The 26,909-nt window shown below is 36.9% G+C and overlaps 1 protein-coding gene across 4 annotated transcripts in view; it reads left to right on the forward strand.

The window, feature by feature from the left end:
* The window catches only part of ANKIB1 (ankyrin repeat and IBR domain containing 1), a 155,148-nt gene that overhangs the window by 36,635 nt on the left and 91,604 nt on the right, over window positions 1-26,909 (forward strand). For 2 of the 4 annotated variants that reach the window (XM_065938580.1, XM_065938578.1), the window contains exon 2: window positions 22,425-22,703. In XM_065938580.1, coding sequence (XP_065794652.1) covers window positions 22,516-22,703 — 188 coding nt within the window. In that variant the 5' untranslated portion in view covers window positions 22,425-22,515. Of the gene's footprint in view, window positions 1-21,445; window positions 21,544-22,424; window positions 22,704-26,909 lie in introns of those variants that run through there. The other 2 variants (XM_065938579.1, XM_065938582.1) reach the window with 2 other exon arrangements.

Here is a 26,909-nt window from a genome sequence, read left to right on the forward strand (position 1 = left end):
TCCTTTCCCTCGCTGGGAGTCACAGTCCTCCTCGCCCCCCTAGGATGCCCAACACTGTGCTGATCTCTGGCCCTGCTGTGGGAGCAGCTCAGATTCTAATCTGGTCCTACTCCTGTGTGTTCTTGCCTCCAAGTCCACAGCTGTCAGAACTAGTGTGCTTTCTTCTGTGGGAGCTCTCAATGACGTTTTATATATTCCACAGACGCAGAGTCTGCCCAGTTGATCGTGTGAATTTAATTTGTACAGCTGGTGGGAAGGTTTGGGGTCTTCTTCCTTAGTCACACCACCCCTGGGTTTTAATTGTGGCTTTATTCCCACCTCTGCATGCGGGCCGTCCACTGGGGTTTGCTCCTGAGGCTGCCCTGGAGGACTTGGGTTTGCCCCTCTGAGGGCCAGGTGCAGAGGTGGTGCAGCTGCAGGGGTTCCGGCAGCACCAGGTCCTCAGGGGAGCTGGTGGCTGGGGCAGCAGGAGGTATAGTGCTCTAGAGGGGCATGGCCACCAGTGCTGGCCAATAGGCTCCAGTATTCCTGCCTGGAGAAACGCCTCCCTGACAGAGAAGCCTGGCAGGCCACAGTCCACAGGGTTGTAATGAGTCAGACACTACCAAAGCGACCCTGCGTGCGCGTGGATACAAGACTTTTTTTTTGCCTGTGGCAGCCCTGCCCCCGTGAGAGTTGAGCGTGAAGGTGTTGCAGCTGCTTGGCTTCCTGGGACCCTGTGACACCAAGTGTGCAAGGACACGGACTGCCTCTGCCGCAGGAGTTGTGACGTTCTCAGAGCCCTTTTTTCAAGCCTCTTGTACCTGACGATCAGAAGGCCTCTTTGGCCAGTCTTTCTCTGCAGCTCTGCCCATTCAGGCACTTAGAGGGCTTCTTGCCTGGGGTCCTTCTCTGTTATTCGGCCCACCAGGCACATGGAGGGGCCCCCGCCTGGGTTCCTACTCTGTAGATCAGCACATCAGGCACTTAAAGGAGCACCCTGAGTGGAGTCCTACTCTGTAGTTCAGTGGGTCAGATTTTTGATGGGCCAGCCTCTCTATTGTTCAGCTGCTGATGCTGGCATGTGGGGAGAGAGAGGCTGTGGGGATGCTTCCACCCCCTACACCTGACTCAGCAGTATTGCCTTGTTTCCATGGCTGCCTGGCTTTCCTCCACAGGCATTTCCCACCACAATCTCTTCCCTCACATCCCCTCGATCTCTCTCCACAGTCAATAGCAGCCCTTGCCCTGGGGTTGCTCCACGATCCCTAAACTCCAGCTCCCAGTTACTGCGCCATCTAGGGTACATATGGCTGTGGCAAGGACTGTCTGACTCTCATTCCATTTAGGCTGCCACAGATCATCTGTTTCCCTCTCAGCCTTAAATGTTTCTCCTCTGACTCAGACAATTGCCCAGTGTAGGGATCAGACCTCTGCTTCAGTTCCCCCACCTGCCTAGGGCAGTCCAGTTTTACTATTACTCCCATTTTTTCCCCCTAGTTCCTTTGTCCTACTGAGTTTTGCGTGGTTCTATGTATTCTTTTCTGCTGGTCAGGTACTCCTCTCCACTCTCAGTTGGTGGTCTGCATGCACTTCTGTGTCTGAAGCTGTATTCCTGATGTATCATGGAGAGAGATGTACTCCACATCCACCTAGTCCTCTGCCATCTTGCAATCCCCGCGAGCCTTTATGTTTTGGTCCAAAATCATTGCAGATGGTGTCTCCAGCCATGAAATTAAAAGACGCTTGCTCCTTGGAAGAAAAGTTATGACCAACCTAAGCAGCATATTAAAAATCAGAGACATTGCCAGCAAAAGTCCATCTAGTCAAAGCTATGGTTTTCCCAGTAGTCATGTATGGATGTGAGAGTTGGACTGTATAGCAAGCTGGGTGCCGAAGAATGGATGCTTTTGAACTGTGATGTTGGAGAAGAGTCTTGAGAGTCCCTTGGACTGCAAGGAGATACAACCAGTCCATCCTAAAGGAAATAAGTCCAAATATTCATTGGAAGGACTGATGCTGAAGCTGAAACTCCAATACTTTGGCCACCTGATGCAAAGAACTGACTGATTTGAAAACACCCTGATGTTGGGAAAGATTGAAGGTGGAAGGAGAAGGGGACGACAGAGGATAAGACGGTTGGATGGCATCACTGACTCAATGGACATGAGTTTGAGTAAACTCCGCCACTTGGTGATGGACAGGGAGGCCTGGCGTGTTGCATTCCATGGGGTCGCAAAGAGTCAGACACGACTGAGTGACTGAGCTGAACTTAATTGGGAGTAGAGCCAGTCCTATCTAAACATGTCCTGCTTGTGGTGGAATTTTTCTCCAGAAAAATTGAATTGTTTTTTACCAGAGAATGATGGAACACCTGCCAGATAATACAAATAAACTGGAATGTAATGGAGGAAAGCATTTGTGGAATCTTGATCTTTAAAGAAATACAACTATCTTGTAAAATCAGCAAGTTAAAAAATCATGTTGTGAAGACTTTGTTCAATCTTCTTTTAAAGAATTTGTCTTTACTGTTAATCAATGTCATTTGACTTAATAGCAACACCACCATAGTGCACTGTGGATATTTCCTTTCAGCTTACATCTCTTCCTTACCTTTTTGTTTAGTACATTTTGTTCAAAGGATTAAAGGGAGAAATACCCTTTGTTATTAGAACAGCTTGTGGTAGAGTGTTTGGGGAGAGTAGTACTCTAAACTGTAAGTTATTTATCATGAGAAGATACCTTTGTAGACCTGGCCATGGATCACACAGTGTTTGCCAGACTTTTCTTAATGTTTGACATTAAGCACAAAGAACATTAGAAATTGTATCTTTCATCTTTAATGCAATTATGGACTGTACAGTACCTATGGGATAGGTTCACTTTCTTTTGAAATCTCTTTTGTAATAGCATATCTTACCCTATATTAGATTCAGTCAGTGGGACAGCCTTGAGGAACAGGAAAAGAATAAAATGTCCCCAGATTCTAAACAAGTGTCCTTCTTAGATTGAGGGCTGTAGTTACTTAACAATAGAAGAATTTTGCTGTCCTCAGAAAAGCCTGATTTTAAAATAGTCTTTCACTTAGAAAAAGGAAGTAGAACCCAATAGAAAAATGTATTGCATTAGTTCTCCTATGGTTTCTTCTTAAAGTTTTATCGTTCTGCCTTTAGATCCATGAACCATTTTTAGTTAAAAGAGTAAGTTGTTCTTGCACCTTCGGTCCTGGTTCTGGTTTTTGTTTTTGTTTCTGTTTTTCCTTTTTTCAAATGGGTGTCTGGTTATTCCAACACCATTTGTTTTTAAAAACGAAACTCTTTTTGTCTATTGAATTGCTTTTGCACCTTTGTCAAAAATGAATTTTTTTGTATGGATATATTTCTGGAGTCTTTTTTTTCTTCCATGAATCTATATGTCTGTTTCTTTGCCAGTACCACACTGTCTTTATCAATGTAGCTTTAAGTCTTGAAATCAATTGATATTTTCCCCAACTTTATTCTTCTTTGAAAATTTGTTTTTAATTACTCTATAGTTTCTCTACCTTTCCATATAAAATTTAGATTCAACTTGTCTATATCTGTGAAAATTCCTGCTAGGATTTTGATTGTGATTGTATTAACTCTATAATTTCAGGAGAGTTGACATCTCTATGTTAAATCTACAAAAGTTTTTTAAAAGACTTTAATATCTTCATAGAGATAAGATGTTGTATCCTTGATCCCAAAATAGGATATTATAGGAAAAGGAACAACCAGATGACAAGAAAGAGCTCAGAAATTAAAACATAGTAGCTAAAATTTAAATACAGTAGAATAGTTGGAAGATAAAGTTAAGGAAATTTTTCTAAAAGTAGAAGAAAAAGGTAAAGAGAAGTTGAGAGGAAGATTGAAAAAATTAAATCTAGCTAAGACATCCATTATCCAGACAACAGAAATTCTGGAAAGGGAGAACAGAGGAATGAAGAGGCAAAGATGATCATAGAATTTGTCCTAGAACTGAATGAAGGAGATCGATCTCCATTTTGGAAAATTGAATTTTTAAAAGCACACACTTTAGAGAAAGAGAAAATAGAATGGTGGTTGCCAGGAGCTGAAGAGAGGGCGAACTGGGGACAGACTTTGAGTTTGGGAGAAGTGAAAAAGTCTGGAGATGGAAATTGGTGATGGTTACACAATAATATGAATGTATGTCACAACTTACGTCAGACTTTTACGTTAAAGTAAAAAAGAACAGTAGAGGAGACAACAGCAGATGAAAAACTCCAAAAAAAATTACAAAAACAACAGATTTAGCAAAGCTAAATGATTAAGCAAAATTCAAACCTAATTCTACAGTTGTGAAAGAAAACAAAAAAGCTGAGTAATGCTAAAGAAACTCCAAAAATATAAGAATTGGAGGTACAGGTAGCTATGAAGGAAGAAGTGACGGATGTGACTAAAATAGCAGAGCTTGAAAATTTTTATGTGGAGTAAACTTGTCCAGACCGGTGCCTTCTGTGCATCTCAACTCCTCTTCTGTTTGGAAGAAAACATGATGTATGCTATCTGAACAAAGTGTGCTAGAAGCACAGGGACAGCCCGCTGAGAGTGTGTATCATTCTGGAAATGGGCTTAGGTGGGAGTATACGTACTAACTGGTCAGATCTACCCCAGCTTCCTTCTTCTGTTTAGCCTAAAAGAACAGACCTAAACATTGTACAGTTGGGATCCACAATGAAACCATTCAGCCAGTTTTATGGTACAGTAGAGTCTGCTGGTTGCCAAGCCCTCCTAATATAAATAATTACAAAATAAGTGTAAGTATACAGCTCTCTTTGTGTACCTGTCAGGAGTTATCCTAAGACAATTATCTGTTAGTTTTTTAAAACCATAACCCACAGTAAGAAGTAACATTATCATAACCTGGTACAAACACACATATACATGCTGAATGTGTTTATGTGTGTGTGTGTATATATATATATTTATTTATGGAAATAAAAATCCCACAGAATTACCTTTCATACATAAATATACTCTGATACTTTTAAGTCTCGGCTTCCCTGATGGCTCATTGGGTAAAGAATCTGCTTATAATGCAGGAGGTGTGGGTTTGATCCCTGGGTTGGGAAGAGTACCTGGGTTGGAAAGAGCCCCTGGAGAAAGGCATGGCAGCCCACCCCAGTATTCTTGCATGGAGCATCCCATGGAGAGAGAAACCTGGCAGACTACAATCCATAGAGTCTCAAAGAGTTGGACATGACTGTAGCGACTAACACACACATTTTTAGTTTATTAAAAGAAATAAATTGGCCTTGTTATGTCTCCTTTAAATATAAAAGTAAATATATAAGAATATATAGATATTATAAGATTATATAAGAATATATATATATAGGAGTAGGTTTTCTAGGCCTGTGATATATTCATTTTCAACATGAACAAATACTTTAAAATAATTAAATTATTGTTTCAAATTATACTTCCCACCAGTAATAAATAAGCACTTCAGTTCATTTCCAGGCTCTCCTACTAGTCTGGTAAGTAGAAGTGGCATCTGTGACCCACACTTTATGTATGTTGACCCAATCTTTATTTTTAAATCTTTTCTTTCTTCCTGGTTCAACTATGGAAACTTTAAAAGGTGAAAACTATTCTCCAGTTCTCCTTGAAGTTACTGATAGCTATGTGATCTAGATCAGCCTAATGAGATTTAACAAGGGTACAGTCTGGAGCTGTTGCAGCCATTTTACAACTATGAGGATAAAGCCTACAAGCTAAAAATGGCAGAGTATAAAATTGGGGGAGCTCAGGACATTGATGACATTATATAGTTTATAGGTTATATAAGAGCTTTGGGCTACCTCCTTCCTGATTTATAGTTACGTGATAAATATAAACTTTGTCTGTTTTAGCCATGTTTTTAGGTTTTTGGGGTTTACTGTGAATCGTTGATACAGTCCTATAATAGCTTGCACCAAATTATGCTATAAAAACAAATCACTGCAGAATTTAAGTGGTTTATAAGAACAAGCATTTTTTTTCTCCATTTATTTTTATTAGTTGGAGGCTAATTACTTTACAATATTGTAGTGGTTTTTGTCACACATTGACATGAATCAGCCATGGAGTTACATGTATTCCTCCTCCCGATCCCCCCCGCCCCCACCTCCCTCTCCACCAGATTCCTCTGGGTCTTCCCAGTGCACCAGGCCCAAGCACTTGTCTCATGCATCCAGCCTGGGCTGGTGATCTGTTTCACCCTAGATAATATACATGTTTCGATGCTATTCTCTTGAAACATCCCACCCTCGCCTTCTCCCACAGAGTCCAAAAGTCTGTTCTGTACATCTGTGTCTCTTTTTCTGTTTTGCACATAGGGTTATTGTTACCATCTTTCTAAATTCCATATATATGCGTTAGTATACTGTATTGGTCTTTATCTTTCTGGCTCACTTCACTCTGTATAATGGGCTCCAGTTTCATCTATCTCATTAGAGCTGATTCAAATGAATTCTTTTTAACGGCTGAGTAATATTCCATGGTGTATATGTACCACAGCTTCCCTATCCATTCGTCTGCTGATGGGCATCTAGGTTGCTTCCATGTCCTGGCTATTATAAACAGTACTGCGATGAACATTGGGGTGCACGTGTCTCTTTCAGATCTGGTTTCCTCAGTGTGTATGCCCAGAAGTGGGATTGCTGGGTCATATGGCAGTTCTGTTTCCAGTTTTTTAAGAAATCTCCACACTGTTTTCCATAGCAGCTGTACTAGTTTGCATTCCCACCAACAGGGTAACAGGTTTCCCTTTTCTCCACACCCTCTCCAGCATTTATTGCTTGTAGACTTTTGGATAGCAGCCATCCGGACTGGCATGTAATGGTACCTCATTGTGGTTTTGATTTGCATTCCTCTGATAATGAGTGATGTTGAGCATCTTTTCATGTGTTTGTTAGCCATCTGTATGTCTTCTTTGGAGAAATGCCTGTTTAGTTCTTTGGCCCATTTTTTGATTGGGTCATTTATTTTTCTGGAATTGAGCTTTAGGAGTTGCTTGTATATTTTTGAGATTAATCCTTTGTCTGTTGCTTCGTTTGCTATTATTGTCTCCCAATCTGAGGGCTGTCTTTTCACCTTGCTTATAATTTCCTTTGTTGTGCAAAAGCTTTTAAGTTTCATTAGGTCCCATTTGTTTATTTTTGCTTTTATTTCCAATATTCTGGGAGGTGGGTCATAGAGGATCCTGCTGTGATTTATGTCAGAGAGTGTTTTGCCTATGTTCTCCTCTAGGAGTTTTATAGTTTCTGGTCTTACATTTAGATCTTTAATCCATTTTGAGTTTATTTTTGTGTATGGTGTTAGAAAGTGTTCTAGTTTCTTTTTTTTACAAGTGTTGACCAGTTTTCCCAGCACCACTTGTTAAAGAGGTTGTCTTTTTTCCATTGTATATTCTTGCCTCCTTTGTCGAAGATAAGGTGTCCATAGGTTCGTGGATTTATCTCTGGGCTTTCTATTCTGTTCCATTGATCTATATTTCTGTCTTTGTGCCAGTACCATACTGTCTTGATGACTGTGGCTTTGTAGTATAGTCTGAAGTCAGGCAGGTTGATTCCTCCAGTTCCATTCTTCTTTCTCAAGATTACTTTGGCTATTCGAGGTTTTTTGTATTTCCATACAAATTGTGAAATTATTTGCTCTAGTTCTGTGAAAAATACCATTGGTAGCGTGATAGGGATTGCATTGAATCTTTAGATTGCTTTGGGTAGTATAACCATTTTGACAATATTGATTCTTCCAATCCATGAACATGGTATATTTCTACATCTGTTTGTGTCCTCTTTGATTTCTTTTATCAGTGTTTTATAGTTTTCTATGTATAGGTCTTTTGTTTCTTTAGGTAGATATACTCCTAAGTATTTTATTCTTTTTGTTGAAATGGTGAATGGTATTGTTTCCTTAATTTCTCTGTTTTCTCATTGTTAGTGTATAGGAATGCAAGGGATTTCTGTGTGTTAATTTTATATCCTGCAACTTTACAATATTCATTGATTAGCTCTAGTAATATTCTGGACAACAAGCATTTTTTATTCAGTTACATGTCAGATACAGATCTTCTCAGATTTGCTTCATGTCTTCATTCTGAGCCAGGTTGAAGGAGAAGCTACTGCCTGGGTCTTATGGCATTGAAACAAAGAGCAGCCATTACATGATGACTCTCAAAGCTTTGGTTCAGAAATGTCATGCTCATTCTACTCATATTTCATTGGCCACAGCAGATCAAATGGCCAACACTGGTGTAAATGGCAAGGAAATAAAATCCTCCTATAGAGAGAGAAGTGAATAATTGGAAACAATATTGTAGTCTGTCACTGTATTCTTTTGGTTTTTGTTCATATCACTTAATAGAAGTTCTTAATTCATTCTGTATACTGAATTTATCAGCTTAAGTTTTACAGTAAGATCCAGGATCTGTTATTACACATCTTCTGAGATAAGGGTGAAGGTTCAGTTTTTTCCCAAATGGATATCTATTACTTGTTGTCATTTGATGAAAGGACTTAACTTTCCTCTATTGAATTGTCCCAGCACCATAATGCTATTGATTATATTTCTGAGGACTTTATTCTGTTCCATTAATCTATTTGCTAAACCTTTATGCTAGTATAACACCATCTTGAAATCGGATAATTAAGTTGTCTCACCATCCCTTTTTTCAAGTTTGCTGAATATGTTCTAGGATTTTTGCAATCCTGTATTTAGTCTTCCAATCTATAAACATAGTTTACCTACCCTTTTTCTTCTTCCAACCCTCCCTCCCTCTTTCTTTTTCTTTCTCTCTCTTTCTTTCTTTCTCTCCCTGTCTTCCTTCCTTGACATAACACACTGGATAAGTGTTCAGTGTATAGCATAATGGTTTAATTTACATACTTCATTAAAGTGGTTATCACAGCAAGTTTAGTGAGCATCCTTCATCCCGTATAGACATAGAATTAAGGAAATGGGAAAATTTTTTTCTTGTGATAAGAACTCTTATAATTTCCTCTCTTAACAACTTTCATCTGTAACATTCAGCAGTGTTGATTACGTTTATAATTTTGTACGTCTCTAATACCTACCTTAAAGCTAGAAGTTTGTACCTTTTGACTTTCTTCATCCAGTCCTCCCCCACCCCACCCCACCCCTGCCACCTCTCATAATTTCAGATCTGATCTGTGAGCTTGTTTCAGAAGAATTATTAACCTGTAGCACTGTGTTAGTTCCTGTTATACAACATATGATTTGATATTCTCTACTTTTCTAACTGATCACTGTGATAAGTCTAGTTACCACATGTCATCATGCAAAGATATTACATAGTTATTGACTATATTCCCCATGCTGTACATTTCATATCCGTGATTCATTCATTTTGCAACTGGAAGTTTTTACCTCTTAGTCTTTCTCATCTGTTTCTTTCCTTCCTTTCTCCATTTATTTAGATCTTTTTTAATCCCAACAATATTTGTTTCCATATCAGAGAAGGCAATGGCAACCCACTCCAGTACTCTTGCCTGGAAAATCCCATGGACGGAGGAGCCTGGTGGGCTGCAGTCCATGGGTCGCTAAGAGTCGGACACGACTGAGCGACTTGATTTTCACTTTTCACTTTCATGCATTGGAGAAGGAAATAGCAACCCACTCCAGTGTTCTTGCCTGGAGAATCCCAGGAACGGGGGAGCCTGGTGGGCTGCCGTCTATGGGCTCACACAGAGTCAGACACGAGTGAAGCGACTTAGCAGCAGCAGGAGTCTTATATTTCTGTTAAGTTTATGGTAAATATATTTTTGACACTAAATGTAAGTAGAATTTATATTATATAATAATTTATATATAATTATGCATTGTTAACTTATATAATCTAAAACTTGAATCCTATGTTATTACTTTTAAATGTCACAGTCATATTAGGTCAGTTTTACTTTTATTTTTTATTGAAGTATGATTGATTTACAATGTTACATTAGTTTCGAGTGCACAATATAATGATTATTTTTATAGATTATGATCTGTTTAAAGTTATTATAAAATGTTGATTATATTCTGTATACTGTATGTTGTGTATGTGTGTGTGTCCTTCAGTGGTGTCCGACTCTTTGTGACCCCATGGACTATAGCCTTTCAGGCTCTTCTCTCCGTGAAATTTTCCAGGCACGCATACTGGAGTGGGTTGCCATTTCCTACTCCAGGGCATGTTCCTAACCCAGATGCGGATCGAATCCACATCTCTTGTTGCATCTCCTGTATTGGCAGGCAGATTCTTTACCTCTGTGCTTCAGTGGGAGGCCCACAGTATATTGCATCCTTGCATCTTACTTATTTCACACAGTAGTTTGTATTAATACCTCTCAGTCCCCTTTAATCCCCTTCCTCTGTTTTGCCCGTCCACCCTCTGGTAGTCACTCACTTGTTCTCTGTATTCATGATTCAGTTTGTTTTGTTATATGTGTTTGCTTGTTTGCTTTCTATTTTATGTATTTATTTAATTTTTATTGGAGTGTGGTAGCTTTACAGTACTGTGCTAGATTCTGCTATGTAACAAAATGTGTCAGCCATACACATGTCCCCTCCCATTCCCTTCCCATTTAGGTTACCACAGAGCACTGAGTTCCCTGAGCTGTATAGTCGGTTCTCTTTAGTTATCTGTTTTTTACATTGTGGTGTATATATGTCAATCCCAGCCTCCCAATTCACCCCACCCCTCCTTCCCCCTTGGTATCCATAAGTTTGTTTACATCTGTGTCTCTATTTCTACTTTGTAATTAAGTTCATCTGTATCAATTTCTAGGTTCCATATATAAGTGATACTAAATGACACTTGCTTTTTTCTTTCTACTTCATTCTGTGTGAGTCTCTAGGTCCATCCACATCTCTGCAAGTGGCACAATTTCCTTCCTTTTTACAGCTGAATAATATTTAGTTATATATATGTATTGCATCTTCTTTACCCATTCCTCTGCTGATGGATGTTCAGGTTGCTTCCATGTCCTAGCTAGGCTTCCTTGGTGGTTCAGATGGTAAAGAATCTCCCTGCAATGTGGGAGACCCTGGTTTGATCCCTGGCTCGGGAAGATCCCTTGGAGAAGCAACTGGTAACCCACTCGATTTTTCTTGCCCAGAGAATCCCATGGACAGAGGAACCTGGTGGTTTATAGTCCATGGAGTCACAAAGAAATGACATGGACCTAACAGAAGCAGAAGATATTAAGAAGGGGTGGCAAGAATACACAGAAGAACTGTACAAAAGAGATCTTCATGACCCAGATAATCATGGGTGTGATCACTCACGTAGAGCCAGACATCTTGGAATGTGAAGTCAAGTGATGCTTATGAAGCATCACTACGAACAAAGCTAGTGGAGGTGATGGAATTCCAGTTGAGCTATTTCAAATCCTAAAAGATGATACCTGAAAGTCTTGCACTCAGTATGCCAGCAAACTTGGAAAACTCAGCAGTGGCCACAGGACTGGAAAAGGTCAGCTTTCATTCCAGTCCCAAAGAAAGGCAATCCCAAAGAATGCTCAAACTACCGCACAATTGCACTCATCTCTAGTAAAGTAATGCTCAAAATTCTCCAAGCTAGGCTTCAAAAAACATGAAGTGTGAATTTCCAGATGTTCACGTTGGTTTTAGAAAAGGTAAAGGAACCAGAGATCAAATTGCCAACATTTGGTGATCATTAAAAAAGCAAGAGAGCTCCGGAAAAACATCTACTTCTGCTTAATTGACTATGCCAAAGCCGTTGACTGTGTGGATCACAGTAAACTGTGGAAAATTCTGAAAGAGAGGGGAATACCAGACCACCTGACCTGCCTCTTGAGAAACCTGTATGTAGGTCAGGAAGCAACAGTTATAACTGGACATGGAACCACAGGCTGGTTCAAGATAGGAAAAGAAGTATGTCAAGGCTGTAGATTGTCACCCTGATGATTTAACTTATATTCAGAGTACATCATGAGAAACACTGGGCTGGATGAAGCACAAGCTGGAATCAAGATCGCCGGGAGAAATAGCAATAACCTCAGGTATGAAGATAACACCACCCTTATGGCAGAAAGCAAAGAAGAACTAAAGAGCCTCTTAATGAAAGTGAAAGAGGAGAGTGAAAAAGTTGGCTTAAAGCTCAGCATTAAGAAAACTAAGATCATGGCATCGGGTCCCATCACTTCATGGCAAATAGATGGGGAAAGAGTGGAAACAATGACAGACTTTATTTTAGGGGCTCCAAAATCACTGCAGATGGTGACTCCAGCCATGAAATTAAAAGATACTTACTCCTTGAAAGAAAAGTTTGGACCAACCTAGACAACATATTAAAAAGCAGTGAGATTACTTTGCCAACAAAGGTCCATCTAGTCAAAGCTATTACTTTTCCAGTGGTCATGTATGGATGTGAGAATTGAACTATAAAGAAAGCTGAGCACCGAAGAATGGATTCTTTTGAACTGTGGTGTTGGAGAAGACTCTTGAGAGTCCCTTGGACTGCAAGGAGATCCAACCAATCCATCCTAAAGGAAATCAGTCTTGAATATTCATTGAAAGGACTGATGCTGAAGCTGAAACTCCAATACTTTGACCACCTGATGGAAAGAACTGACTCCTTTGAAGATACTCTGATGCTGGGAAAGATTGAAGGCAGGAGGAGAAGGGGACAACAGAGGATGAGATGGTTTGATGGCATCACCGACTTGATGGACATGAGTTTGAGTAAACTCCAGGAGTTGGTGATAGACAGGAATGTCTGGCGTCCGTGGGGTCTGAAGGGATCAGCCACTTCTGAGTGACTGAACTGAACTGAACCTTACCTTTTTTTTTTTACCTGTAGCATTGTATTATATCCTGAAGTTAAGGGAGTGTGATACCTCCAGGTTTGCTCTTTTTTCTCGAGATTATTTTGACTATTTGGGGCCTTTTGTGATTCTGTACCACAAAATTTTAGGATTTTTTGTTCTAATTTTGTGAAAATTGTCAAGGGTGTTTTGATAAGGATTGCTTTAGGTTTATGGACCTTTAAACAGTATTACTCTTTCCAGTCCATGAGTATGGAATGCTTTTCCATTTATTTGTATCAATCTCAGTTTCCTTTATCAATGTCTTATAGTTTTCAGAGTGTAGATTTTTCCTTCTTGGTGTGTTTATTTCTAGGTATTTCATTCTTTTTAATGCAGTGGTCACTGGGATTGTTTTTTTACTTACTCTTCTGCCATTTAACATGAATTAGCTGTGGATTTGTTATAAATGGACTTTGTTATGTTGAGATATGTTCCCTTAATACCAACTTTGTTGAGGGTTTTTCTCATGAATGGAAGTTAAATTTTTGTCAGGGGATCTGTCTGTACCTATTGAGATGATCATATGATTTTTATTTTTTGTTTTGTTAACGTGGTATATCCCATTCATTGATTTATAGATATTGAACCATCTTTACTTCCCCTGAATGAATCCCACTTGACCATGATTTATAGTCCTTTATGTATATTGCTGAATTTGGTTTGCTAATATTTTGTTTAGGATTTTCACATCTATATTCATCAAGGATATTGAAATAATTTTCTTTTTCATAGTGTCTTTGCCTGGTTTTGATATCTGTAGTGGTGGACTTTAGAATGTACTTAGGACTGTGACCTCCTCTTCAGTTTTTCTGAATAATTCGAGAAGGCTAGGTATAACTCTTCTTTATATGTTTGGTAGAATTCACTTGGGAAGCTGTCTGGTTCTGGACTTTTCTTTGTTGGGAGGTTTTTAACTACTGATTCAGTTTTAATACTAGTATCAGTCTATTCAAATTATCTATTTCTTCCTGATTCAGCTTTGCAAGAGTGAATGTTTCCAGGAATGTATCCATTTCTTCCAGGTTGCTGAATTTGTTGGCATATAACTCTTCATAGTGTTCTCTTATGATTGTCTATGTTACTGTGATATTGGTTGTAATTTCTTCTCTTTCACCTATTAATTTGTTGTTTGGGTCCTCTGTCTTTTCTTAATGAGCCTGTGTAAAGGCTTAATAATTTTATGTTTAAAAAAGAAAAACAACTCCTTATTTCATTGATCTTTTCTGAGTGGAGGGGTTCTCTAGTTTGTTTTTTTGGTCTCTGATCTTTACTGTTTCCTTCTTTCCGCTGGCTTTTAGTTTGGTTTATTCTTTTTCTAATTCCTTTACATGACAGTTTAGCTTGTTTATTTGAGATTTTTCTTGTTTTCTGAGGTGCACAGTGTCTATGTGTTTTTGTTTTTCACAGTTTTCTTCCTGTATTTGATTTCTGGTTTTATACTGTTGAGATCAGAAAAGAAGCTTGATATAATTTCTGTCCTTTTAAATTCATTGGAACTTGCCTGATGACCTAGCATGTGACCTATACTGGAGAGCATTCCATGTGAACTTGAATATATATCTTGCTGATTTTAGATGGAATATTTTGTAACTGTTAAGTACAACTGGTCTAGTTTGTTATGTAATGCCATTGTTTCCCAGTTGATTTTCTGTTTGGATCATGTATCCATTGATGATAAGTAGAGTGTTAAAATCCTACTGTTACTGTATTCCTGTCAAGTTCTCCCTTTTATGACCATTTTTACTAGATCTATTTTAAATACTTTTTTTTAATGCCAAGAAGAATAGAGGAAGAATTCCAAGTGCAATTGGCATAGTTCTTCCCTTCAGAGTTAATAGGGTGATATGTGTTTCCTTAGTCTTTTTCTATGAATATATATTTTTTAAGTGGTGCTGATAATATATGTAACATTTATTTATGGTAAAAGCTTTTTTCCACATAAAATAAAATTATAAAAATGATTTTAATTAATGTATCCTAGCATTCTGTTGAATGGATTTACCATAATTTACTTAATTGGAACCTAAACTGAGAAATATTTGTTCATAGTTTCTTGGAAATTGAAAATTTAAAAGCAGTTGAGCTACTTGTATGTTTGAGTATTAGAATAATTTTCTTTCATGTATTTTAGATTCAAGTAGATGTATATTCTCCTCTTAAATTGAAAGTTAAAATAATACTGTATTTGACTAGTTTATGATGAGAGATATTGAAAAGATTTTTTTAAGACTTAAAACTCATTGTGATTTTATTTTGAAGTGTAATTCATTTATTGCATTATAGGTATTTCTAGTGATTTTTCTTTTTTAAGGAGATTGTAAGTTCTGTTATTTCTTGAGTTATGAACACTTAGTTTATGAATTTTCATACATTGAAATACCTTTCCTTAGATATGCTCTAGAAATAAAATGAAGCAGTTTAAAATTATTAATAAAATTAGGTTTTAAGTTCCATACAAGGAATTGAAAATGAAATTTTGGTAAAGGGATCCATTTTATATTTGGGAAATAGAAAAACAATGATGTTTTTATTTATCTTACTTGTATCTGAAGGATGATCAGCAAGTAAGATCCAAACATTGTTACCCTTCTGGGTTTCCCTCTCACTTGAATATATAAGTGGGGTGGTGACATCAGAGATTATCAGTCACTCATCCTTGTCCCTGTTGATGATCTTCAAATAGCTTATTGTGAATAAAAGACTGACAGAAGAAGAAAATTGGCAGCTTCCCTTCTTTTGTTTTCTCCACTTCTCTTCGTATGGTTTTGTAATAGGTGGTGCTAGTAACTTTCCAATACTGAGAGATTAGATGTTTATCTATAAATGTTACAAAATTTAAAACTCCAAAAATTGGAATTTGATTCAGTTTTTAACATGCACACAGTTTCAGAAGTTAGAAAGACCAGACAGTATCATACTTATGACTTATACTCAACATAGTAAATAAAAACTATATTATTAACAATTAAAAGAATCATTTATGTGCAGCATAATTCTAATACTAGTGATGTATATTTAGAATATACTGTTTAAAGTTGTAGATTTTAGGTGCTCATATCCTTTCGGTGTTACTGTTTCTTCTAATTTTTGTAATTTTCCCTAGAGCTTTCTTAAATTAATAATATTGTAAATTATAAGAGTCATTATGAAGTTTTAAGCTCATTTTTGATAGGAAAACCTTGAGAGAACATTAGTTTGCATAAAAAGAATTGATTTCCTCTTAGTCTTGAATTTCCTGTGGGCAGAACACCCTAAATTAAAATTAGGATCTTGATAGGGGGAATAAACCTTTTTAACAATATTAAATAATATAAGTATATTTGTCATTATTTTTGTAAAAGTAAGAGATACTTCTAAGTATACTTATAAGTATGTGTAAGTACTTTGGCTTCTTATGCAAAGAAGCAACTCACTGGAAAAGACCCTGATGCTGGGAAAGATTGAAGGCGAGAAGAGAAGGGGACAACTGAGGATGAGATGGTTGGAAGGCATCACCAAAGGTGATGGACATGAGTTTGAGTTAACTCCGGGAGTTGGTGATGGACAGGGAAGCCCGGCATGCGGCAGTCCATGGGGTCGCAAATAGTCAGACACGACTGAGCGACTGAACTGAACTGATGAAAATTTTGGTTTAAAATGAACTAATTTTAACCTAACATATTTCCTTGTCTTTTCTGTTTCTTTTTATTGCATATGTATTGGTTTACTTAAGTAATTTTAGTTTCCAGCACTATTCAGAAATGAATTATAAGTACATAATGATAAAATACCATTTCGAAGTTTTCTCACAACTTAGATTTGGATAGTCATATACAGTCTATCTGGTGGTTAAATTTCTATCTCTTTAAACTGTCCTAAAGTTCTGAACCGATAAGTAAGTATAAAATGGCTTCTGGAAAAAACACACACATACACACACCCAGGGGAAAGTACACAGATTTATGAAATGCCTTCTTCATTAGTCACTGTGCTAAATACTTTACTTTCAGTTTTATTTTTCATAATAGCTCATGTTCATTGTGTTGTCAAGGAAGCTAGTGCCCAGAGATTAACATAAAGATTAGGATTCAAGTCTTTTTTTTTTTTTTTAAGAATCTGTTTTAGGGCTTTATTGGTTCACAGCAAAATGAAAAGGAAGGCACTGAGATTTCCCACATATTCCCTAGCCCCGTGTGTTTATGGCCTCCTCCATTATCAGCATTACTCACCAGAATGGTCCATTTGTTAAGCTGGTGAACCTACATTAACACGATAGAATCACTCAAAATCCAGTATACCTTTGGATTCACTCTTAGTGTTTAACATTCTGTAGATTTGGACAAATGTATTAATACTACACATCCATTATTAGAATATCATATAGCATACTTTCAGTACCCTAAAAATTCACTGTTCTCCCTCTATTCATCCTTCCCTTGCCGCCAGCCCTGGTGATCACTTATCTTTTTAAAATTGTGGATAGTTTTATCTTTTTCAGAATGTCATGTAGTTGGAATCTTGTAGTCTGTAGCCTTTTCAGATTGGCTTCTCTTTCTTGCTAATGTACAATTAAAGTTCCTCATGTGTTTTCATGATTTGATAGCTGATTTCTTTATAGTGCTGAATTCTGTTCCATTGTCTGTATGTGCCACAGTTAATTTATTCCTTCACTTATTTAAGGGCGTCTTATTTGCTCCCAAGTTTTGGTAGTTGTGAATGGAGCTGCTGCAGACATCCAGGTGGGTTCCCCTGGTTGCTCAACGGTAACGAATCCGCCTGCGAGTGCAGGAGACATGGGTTCCATTCCTGGGTCAGGAAAATCCCCTGGAGAAGGAAATAGCAGCCCACACTAGTATTGTTGCCTGAAAAATCACATGGACAGAGGAGCCTGGCAGGCTACAGTCCATGGGGTTGCAAAGAGTTTGACACGAATGAGCAATTAAACAACTACAGAAAATAGCCATTTGCAGGTTTTTGTGTGGCTGTAGGTTTTCACCACCTTTGAGTAGGTATCATGATTACTGGATTATGTGCCCCTTGGTGAATGAGATTGGTCCAGGGACTTGCGCCCACTTCCTAGTAAGAGGGACTGGTGCCTGACCCCTCGTGAGTGGAGCTGGGTCTTATCCCTCTGGTTATCAAGGCTCTGTCAAGTGATGTGTTTAGAGCCAGTTGTGGGCTCAGGATGACTTATAGGCAACCTGTTAGCTGTCGGGTAGGGCTGTGCTCCCACCATGTTGATTTTTTGGTCTGAGGCATCCCACCACTGGATCCTCCAGGTGAAACAAGGTTGCAGTGCCAAAATGGTGACCTCCAGTAGAGCTCTCACCAAGGAGCATGCCCTGGGGCCTCTGGCACTGATGTCCTTGTGCCTAAGTGAGCTACAGCCAACCCCAGCTTCCTCAGGAGACCTTTCAAGACCTGTAGGCAGGTCTGGTCCAGGGCCCTGTGGAGTCACTACTTCACCCTAGATCCTAGTGCACATGAGTCCTTGCAGGGGTCCTTCCTGGATGGGGGTGCCTGACATGGGGTTCAGAACTTTCTCTTCTGTAGGAGAACTTCATGATATAATTATTTTCCAGTTTGCAAGTTGTGATTTGATTATATTGCGAATTTGCCCCTCCTACCATCTCATTGTGGCTTTTTCTTTGTCTTTGGAACTACAGTATCTTTTTTGTTAGGTTCATCTCATAATTATTACCTCTTAAAATAATATTTGTTTACAAATTTCTAATGCTTTGTAAATGGTGTGTTATATTTATCTTTTTTTAACTGAATATACAGTTGATTTAAGTTTAGACAGCCTCAGTTTGAGGCATAAGTATTTCTTTTTCCCGGTTGCATCAGTTTTAAGACTCTGGTTTCTTCACAGCACACTAAAATGCTTCCAATTTGACATTTTTACCTATGTCCAGGAAATAAGGACAACATAGCATTCAGAAATTGCGCAAGCAAACCCTACTAAATAATCAGATATACCAGACCTGCTAAAATGGAGCTCTTCCCTGACATTAGCTTAACACCGGAGCCCAAAGTATTCCTTTTGAGCACTACATATTTTCAGTGGTTGTAAAGTCAAATGTATGAAAGCTGAATACCATCTAAGAAAAATTTTAGCTACTTGAAAATTTTGCTAGTGGGGAGTTTAGAACTTACAGTTCTCTGATGATTGTAGATAATTATGTTTTAATAGGAAATAGAATAATTCTAAGAGTGCTGCTGCATACAGTGGTTGTATCCCGTGTTTGAGCAACTTTCCACCCGTGGTCCTCACGCTAACTGTTTTCAGTGTTCATCTGCCAGTTTGGCAAAAAGAAGCACTCAGTTGCTGCCCTTTGCAGCTGTTTTCACTTCTTTCTTTACTAACTGCAGCATCCTTTTCCATACAGTGAAAACTGTATAGTTACAAATGGTATCCAGCAGCAGCCAGAATTTGTTGGACTATCTCTTTCCTTGGTTGCTCAGAAACCTCAGACAGCCAAACTGCCACAATGAGTTTTCTAGAGCTGTCAGCATAATACTTTCATGTTTGTCTGGACATTTTGTTTCTGGAATGTGTATTACAAGGAAGTTGTCATCTTGGTTAAGAGATTTTTCTCAGCTCAGATCATTTTGATAGTATTCTTTAATACCCACAAGTTTTTCTGTAGACTGCCAATGTTCATGAACTTCTTGCAGGAAACCATCAACATTAAAGCTACACCTGACTTCAATTTAATATGCAGTTAGGCAAGTTAATTCCCAAATCACTTAACTATATTGCATTTGTAGCAACATTTTGGAGTAAGACCTCCAACTCTCTGCTTTACATATGTTTATGTGTGTATGTGTGTGTTTTCCATGTACCTCCAGTGTGAACTTCTGTCTCCTGCTCTGGCTTTGTACTGAATTCTGTATGCCTTTCACTTACACTGAGAGACCTTGTTAATACTGGCAGTGACCTAGAATATTAGTTAAAGAGGAGTTAACTTTGATTCAGAAGACTGTTAAAAAAAAATACATAGTATTTATCTTGTCAAAGGTCAGACCCCTAAATAAATGATGAAGTTTAGACTACCAGCTATATATCAGTTCTGATATAAAACATAGAGTAGGTGACATTTTTCTTAAGGTTTCACTGTCTTTTGAAAAGAATTTGAGTATTGAGTTCTTTAAAGGCAGCAACTCTTAACCAATGGCTTACAGATAGAAGAAGGGAGGTAAAATTTATTGAGTACCTACTATGCACTGTATTACATACTTAAACCTAGGTAATCTTGACAATTCTGCAGGATAGGTGGCCTTATCCCTTTTTTACATAAGAAAAAATTAAGGTACAGAGAGGTTAAATGATTTGTGTTATCAGTACTGAGAAGCAGATGTGGGATTCCAAACCAGCTATTTTCCTCCCACCACATCAGGAGTTAGCTGGCAGCCTACAGCTAATGGACCACATCTCGGATCTTACTTTTGTAGATGAAATTTATAGAACACAACCACAGCTATTCTGCAATTAGATACTACCTGTGGCTTTCAAGCTGTAACAGCCAAGTTGAGTACTTATGACAGAGATCATATGACTCGGAGCCATATGACTCACAAGTAGATATTTTACTGTCTGGTCTTTTATGGGAAAAGTTTGCTGATACTTGCACTAAACCTTACTTTGTTTAGAGGTACTGTAAACTGCCTGTACATTCTGTAGTATAAATTTAAGTCTTACTGAAGCATTAGACTTGGACAAGAGCAATAAGATAATGATGAAGGCAAGCAACAACCTGTGAATGTTCAAAAGCTTTTAGTTTTAAATTTGGAAAGATAGGCTGGTATGATTTAAATATAGTGCTTTCTGCTGCTATGATTCAATGCATGTCTCTCAGTTTCCTCATTCATAGGTTAATAAATTACCTCAAAAACTCAAGTGTGCTTAAATTAATAAACTACTCCCAGAAATCTTTTATAGAAGATGAAGTTCTTAAAAAATAAATATCTATCTCCTAATATGTTACCTTTTACTGCAAAAGTAAACTATTTTTAAAGTCATTATTATGGGCTGAAGGTTGGCCTCAACAAAATGATTGGCTCCTACTCTTAATTTAACTGGTATTAAAGATAACCTTTAGAAATATGATGTCAAACTGGAAGAATCTATTGAGGAATCTTATACTCCCTTGTAAGGTTACTTGTTGTAGCAGCTGGTTCTATGCACCTCCGCCCCCCTAACATATGACCCTTGAGCTTAACCCTCTTACTATAATAGATTTTTAAAATTTGAGCCATAGTATAGTTCATTGTAAACAAAAATCTCTGAGTGCAAACATTAATTAACACAATTGGAGGTATAGTTTTAATGTCACATATACTACTGAAGTGTTACCTTATATCCACAAAAAAATAAAGAATAAGAAAGACATATTTCTTTCTTAAAAGCAAAAACTATAGAGCCCTTCACAATTAAAAGATAATTAGGAAATTAGGGAAAGACATATTTCTTACTCTGAGTGATTTTCACTTTCACTTTCATCCATTCTTTACCGGTTAAAGTATACATTTCTTAATCTGGCCACAACCTATTTTCAGTTTTATCTTTTATTAGCACAACCCTAGAGGCACTCACCAATTGAATAAACCTTTTGTTTCATACCTTCCTTTGCATAGGCTGTTTCCTTTATGACTGATTTTAATAATGGCTGAAGACTAGATTCAGAAACATTTATTGGAATGGAACAAAACTAGCATTTATTAAGCATACTGTGGTAGGTACTTAAGTAGCTCTAATAATCCTTACTATTGTCCTTAAGAAATGGTTGTTTCCTTTTACTGTATAGACAGTAACCTGAGGCTTTAAAAGGGTGTTTACAGTTTACAGTTACATAGCTAGTATAGGTAAATGTGAGGTTTCATACTCCACATTAAGTGATTGTTTTCTTGTCTTTCCCCTACCCACCTCACATTGCTTCAGTAGTAAATACCTGTGATCTTTATTAGAACCTCTTTCCAAATATAGTAGGTATAAACAGTTCATGTTTTCAGCCTTGTTTTGAATTACTTACAGTAGAAGAAAATAAATGTAATGGTATTATGGTAGAATAATCACTATTTCATTATTCTGTGTGTAATTAGTTGTGATTAGTTTTATTCATTTACTTTTGAAAAATCTTTTCTTTGAGGTCCTTCTAAGTACTGAACAATTTCATTTTACTTTATTATAATTTAACATATTCTGGAGTTCTTTTATGAGCAAAATTTCCTATATTTTTCATATCCTAGAAATTGGCCGAATTAGATTTATATGTAATTTATACAAGAATTTAAGTGTATTCAACCATAAATTTTAATCAAGTTCATTTCCTGCCTCTGTGAAGGAGAAAATTGAAAAGACCACGTATATAACTAACTTTATAGTATAAAGTACAGCCTGTGAAACCATCACTTTCTGTATGGGAAAATATTACAGTTTAAGAAGTTAACTTGGGCAGTAGTAAACATTTGAGATTTTTTTGGCTATTAAGATAAATTTGGTAAAACATAATATATGCTCCTAGATTTTATTAGCATTCCTAATTATGGTATTTTTTCCTTAGGATACTGCTTCATAATTATTGGTTTTACAATCTAATATTTTTTCCGCCATTAGAATGTGAAACATGTTGCAGAAGCATTTAAGAAGTGGCTGAAGGGTGAAGGAAAAAAGTGCCATTGTCTATCAGAAAAAAGCAAAACAAAACATGGGAAGTTCAACCACCAAATTCCGTAAAGCACTCATCAATGGTGATGAAAACCTGGCCTGCCAAATATATGAAAGCAACCCTCAGCTGAAAGAATCCCTGGATCCAAACACGTCTTACGGGGAGCCCTACCAGCACAACACTCCGTTACACTATGCTGCTAGACACGGAATGAATAGAATACTAGGGTAAGTATTACTGTGAACCAGGTGGTAACAGATTAGAGAAATGGGGAAAAACACTCTGGTCTTTGAGAATACATGCATGCATATGTGCATGTTATGTGATATTATAGTGAACTAAAGTTTGTAAAACTGAATATGCCTAAATTATTAAGTATGATTTTTTTCATTATGTGTTTCATTTGTGAGGCTAGTTCACATATTCTTTTTACTGTAAATACATTTTGATCCTCAGTATGTTTCCTAGTATGAATTCTTTATAACAGTGTAGTAGTTTAATTTACAATGTTTCAGTTCTAGAAAAGTGCTTGTCATCTATCAAAAAACTGCAGGGAATGGTGTCCAAGGCAATTTAAGTTAAAAACTGATGTGTTTGCCTTACCTAGTCTTGATCAGATTTGAGTTTCCTTCTTTTAAAGGGTTCAGTTACCGGAAAAGACTTTTCTAAAAGTAACACATTTTCTTGAAACTGAAAATATCAATATCAACTTGTGTGGTATACACTATCCCATTGGTTTTGTAATTTTGTAAACCTACTCTTTGCCTACCTAAATTACAGCTTTTTCCTTTGTACTTCCAACATCTAGCATAGTATCTTACACAAAGTAAACAGGACCTTTCGAAAAGTCATTGCACAGATACTATCTTTATGATCAGGATTTGTGAATGAGAAAAATTCCATGAATAGTTTATTCAGGCCTATGATTATCAAGTAGGTATTTTTGTAACCTCTTAAAAATAAAATAGGTATTTCTTTATTTAAAAAGAGGTATTTCTATTACCTCTCCATTTTTCATTTATCTCTTATTTTCATTTCTCTAAAAATACCCACTTAGAAGCCACCTCCACCTAATCTTGTTTGAAATTTTACATTTTTTCTTTCAAAAATGGATCTTCCCTATGTTAATTACACTGACATATTGTACTAATAAAATAATGGCAAACATGTTGAGGGCTTACTGTTTTGTAGGCACTACTAACTGTTCTACGTGCCTGTCTCATTTAATTCTCATTATAGCTCTGTAAGGTCGTTTATCATCTGCATTTCAGAAGTGAGAAAACTGAAGCTCAGAGATTAAACAACTTATCAGAACTCTGCAGCTTATAAATGGCAAAGCTAACTACCCGCATAGGCAGATGACTATAGTCTTTAGGCTTTCAACACTGTGATAGCCTCTTATCTCTATAGTCAGATAAGCCTGTATGTCAGGAGTGCCTAAAACACTTATTGTGCTAAGTCGTTTCACTTGTGTCCGACTCTCTGTTCCCCTGTGGACTGTAGCCCACCAGGCTCCTCTGTCCATGGGATTCCCCAGGCAAAATTACTGGCGTGGGTTGCCGTGCCCTTCTCCAGGAGATCTTCCTGACCCAGGGACTGAACCCACATCTCTTTCGTCTCCTGCCTTGGCAGGTGGGTTCTTTACCACTAGCACCCCCTGGAATCCTAAAACACTTAATAGCAAGACAGATTAGTTACTCTGGATTTCAGTTTCCTTGTCTGTAAAATAGATACATATTAAGCTTGTATAATTAAATGAATGTGTTATGTTTCATGATGCCTAGCATATAGTTTTATTATTTCTCAAATTTGTAACCCTAAATATCCTCAGATTATCCTTGACTTACTCACCTCCTTTACCTAACCTGTTACTAATGCAGAGTTCACTCCATCTTATCTGTTGGGTTCATGTCTTTCCATTCCTGTTACCTAAAACTTTGTTTACCGTTATCCACCCCTTCTTCCAATACTGAAATTACTTGACTCCTAAATGTTCCTTTTGCAAGTCTTTTCCTCTTCAAGTCTCATGTTTAGATTAATCTTGCTAAAAGTTTATCCTTTTCAGTGTTCTGTCATAAGAAAACTGTAGCGGTACACTATTGTTTGCCTTATTTTACTAGACTTCTAAAGCCTTATTTTTTCTCTGCCCTCATTCTACCGAGTCAGCCTAATCTCTCATTATTCTCCAACATGATCATATCAGTCAGACCGGTTGCCTTCCCTCTTGCTTTTCCCACTTTTAAAAATGCCACCCCCTTAGCTTTTTTGTTAATCCCTAATTGGGAATGTCTTGTTTCTTCTCTAATTCCTTGTCCTTTAAGTCCTCACTTGATTTCTGCCTTTTTATGAATTCATTACCAACTGCTCTGACCTGTAGTATTCTTTGTTCTCAGAAATTCCTATAACTTAGATTTTAAATCATCCAATTGTTATTAAACTCATCTCTTTGACTAGATGGTAAATACTACAAATACACTGCTGGACAGTAATGCTCTAAGTAGATTAATTCTTGATTACTTAGTCTATTCAGTCTTTGTTTTTTATTTGAACACTTTCAGTGAGATTATGAAACTGTTGCTTTAGCTTCTGAATATTGAACACTAACAATAATATTTAATATCAGGTCTTGTTATGTGATTAATTAAAACTTTCTTAGAATACCATGGTAAAATGTCTTTGAATGTTACTACTAAGGTAATATGTCTATTTTAACATAAAAGAACTCAAGTAGCAAAATACTTTTTAATAATTTATAGTATAACTTAAAATATACTTTATAGGGAGGGGGGATCGGGATGGGGAACACATGTAAATCCATGGCTGATTCATGTCAATGTATGGCAAAAACCACTACAATATTGTAAAGTAATTAGCCTCCAACTAATAAAAATAAATGAAAAAAAATATACTTTATAAAATTGGAAAACTTTATTTAAGAGATCTGTCTAATCCAGTGAGTCTTTTTTCTTTTAGTTTTATTCAAATGTAGTTGATTTGCAGTGCTATATAAATTTCTGTACAATAAAGTGATTCAGTTATTCATATATATTCTTTTTCATATCTTTTCCATTATAGTTTATCATAGAATGTTGAATATAGTTCCCTGTTCTGTACAGTAGAACCCTCTTGTTTATCCATTCTGTATATATCAGTTTGCACCAGCTAATCTCAAACTCTCACTCCTACCCTACCTCACCCCTCCTCCCCCTTGGTAGCCACCAGTCTGTTCTCTGTGTCCTTGATTTTGTTTCTGTTTCATATTTAGGTTTGTTTGTGTCACATTTTAGATTCCACATATAAGTAATATCACATGATAATTGTCTTTCTGACTTACTTCACTTATTATGGTAATCTCTGTGTCCATCCATGTTGCTTCAAGAGCTTTGTTTCATTCTTTTTTATGGCTGACTAGTAAATATTTCATTGTGTATATGTACCACATCTTTTTTATCTATTCATCTGTGAACAGACATTTAAGTTGTTTTCATATAATCTAGTGAGTCTTAAAGTATGTTCTGGGGACTTGTAGATCCTGAGATACTTTAAAGTAGGTAAAATAGATCAAAACTATTTTTATACTAATTTTAAGATGTTATTTGCATTTTTCACTGTGTTAACATTTGTGGTGATAGTGCAAAAAATGGAGGATAAAACTGCCGATGCTTTTAAATGAATCAAGGCAGTGGCACAAGAACCTTACTAGTAATTACTGTATTCCTCTCTGTCAGATACTTGCTGTTTTTTTTTAAAAAAAAAAAAAGTCTGTTCTGTACATCTATGTCTCTTTTTCTACAATACTGTAAAGTAATTAGCCTCCAACTAATAAAAATAAATGAAAAAAATAAAATTAAAAAAAAAACAAACGCCAGTTTTACTTAAAATGTCCTCGATGAAGCAATAGAATTACTAATGTTAATTAATCTCCGTCCTTGAGTACACATCTTTTAAGTAGTCTATAAATGAGAAGAATGCATAAAGTACTTCTGCTCTTGTATGCTGATAGCTTTGAGGAAGAACACTTGTACTGTTGTTTGAGGTGTGAGTTGAAATGTTGATGCTTATTTTTTCATGAAAACATTTTAAACTAATAACAACAATAAAAGATGATTGAGCTTGCAGTGAGTATTGGTATTTTGAAAGCTTATATTTACTGCCTGAAGCTTGACAGCTTCCCAATACCCAGGGACTTTTCTAAATAAAATTGACAGTGATATAAATTAACATGAGTTTTTAAAATACTGTATGATGAAATGTGACAAAATCTAGAAGATCTGTATAACTTAGTGAATTAGTATTTTTCAGAAGATAAGTATATGATTTTTTGCAGGTATGCATGGATAAAAGATTTATTCAAAATATAAGGTAAACCAGTAGATTTTTAAACAGTGCAAAAGTTCATTGATAAGATTTCAGATTTTATACTGCAGGTAATT

The sequence above is a fragment of the Muntiacus reevesi genome, chromosome 6 (assembly GCF_963930625.1).
Source record: "Muntiacus reevesi chromosome 6, mMunRee1.1, whole genome shotgun sequence".
In the NCBI taxonomy this organism is placed as follows: domain Eukaryota; kingdom Metazoa; phylum Chordata; class Mammalia; order Artiodactyla; family Cervidae; genus Muntiacus; species Muntiacus reevesi.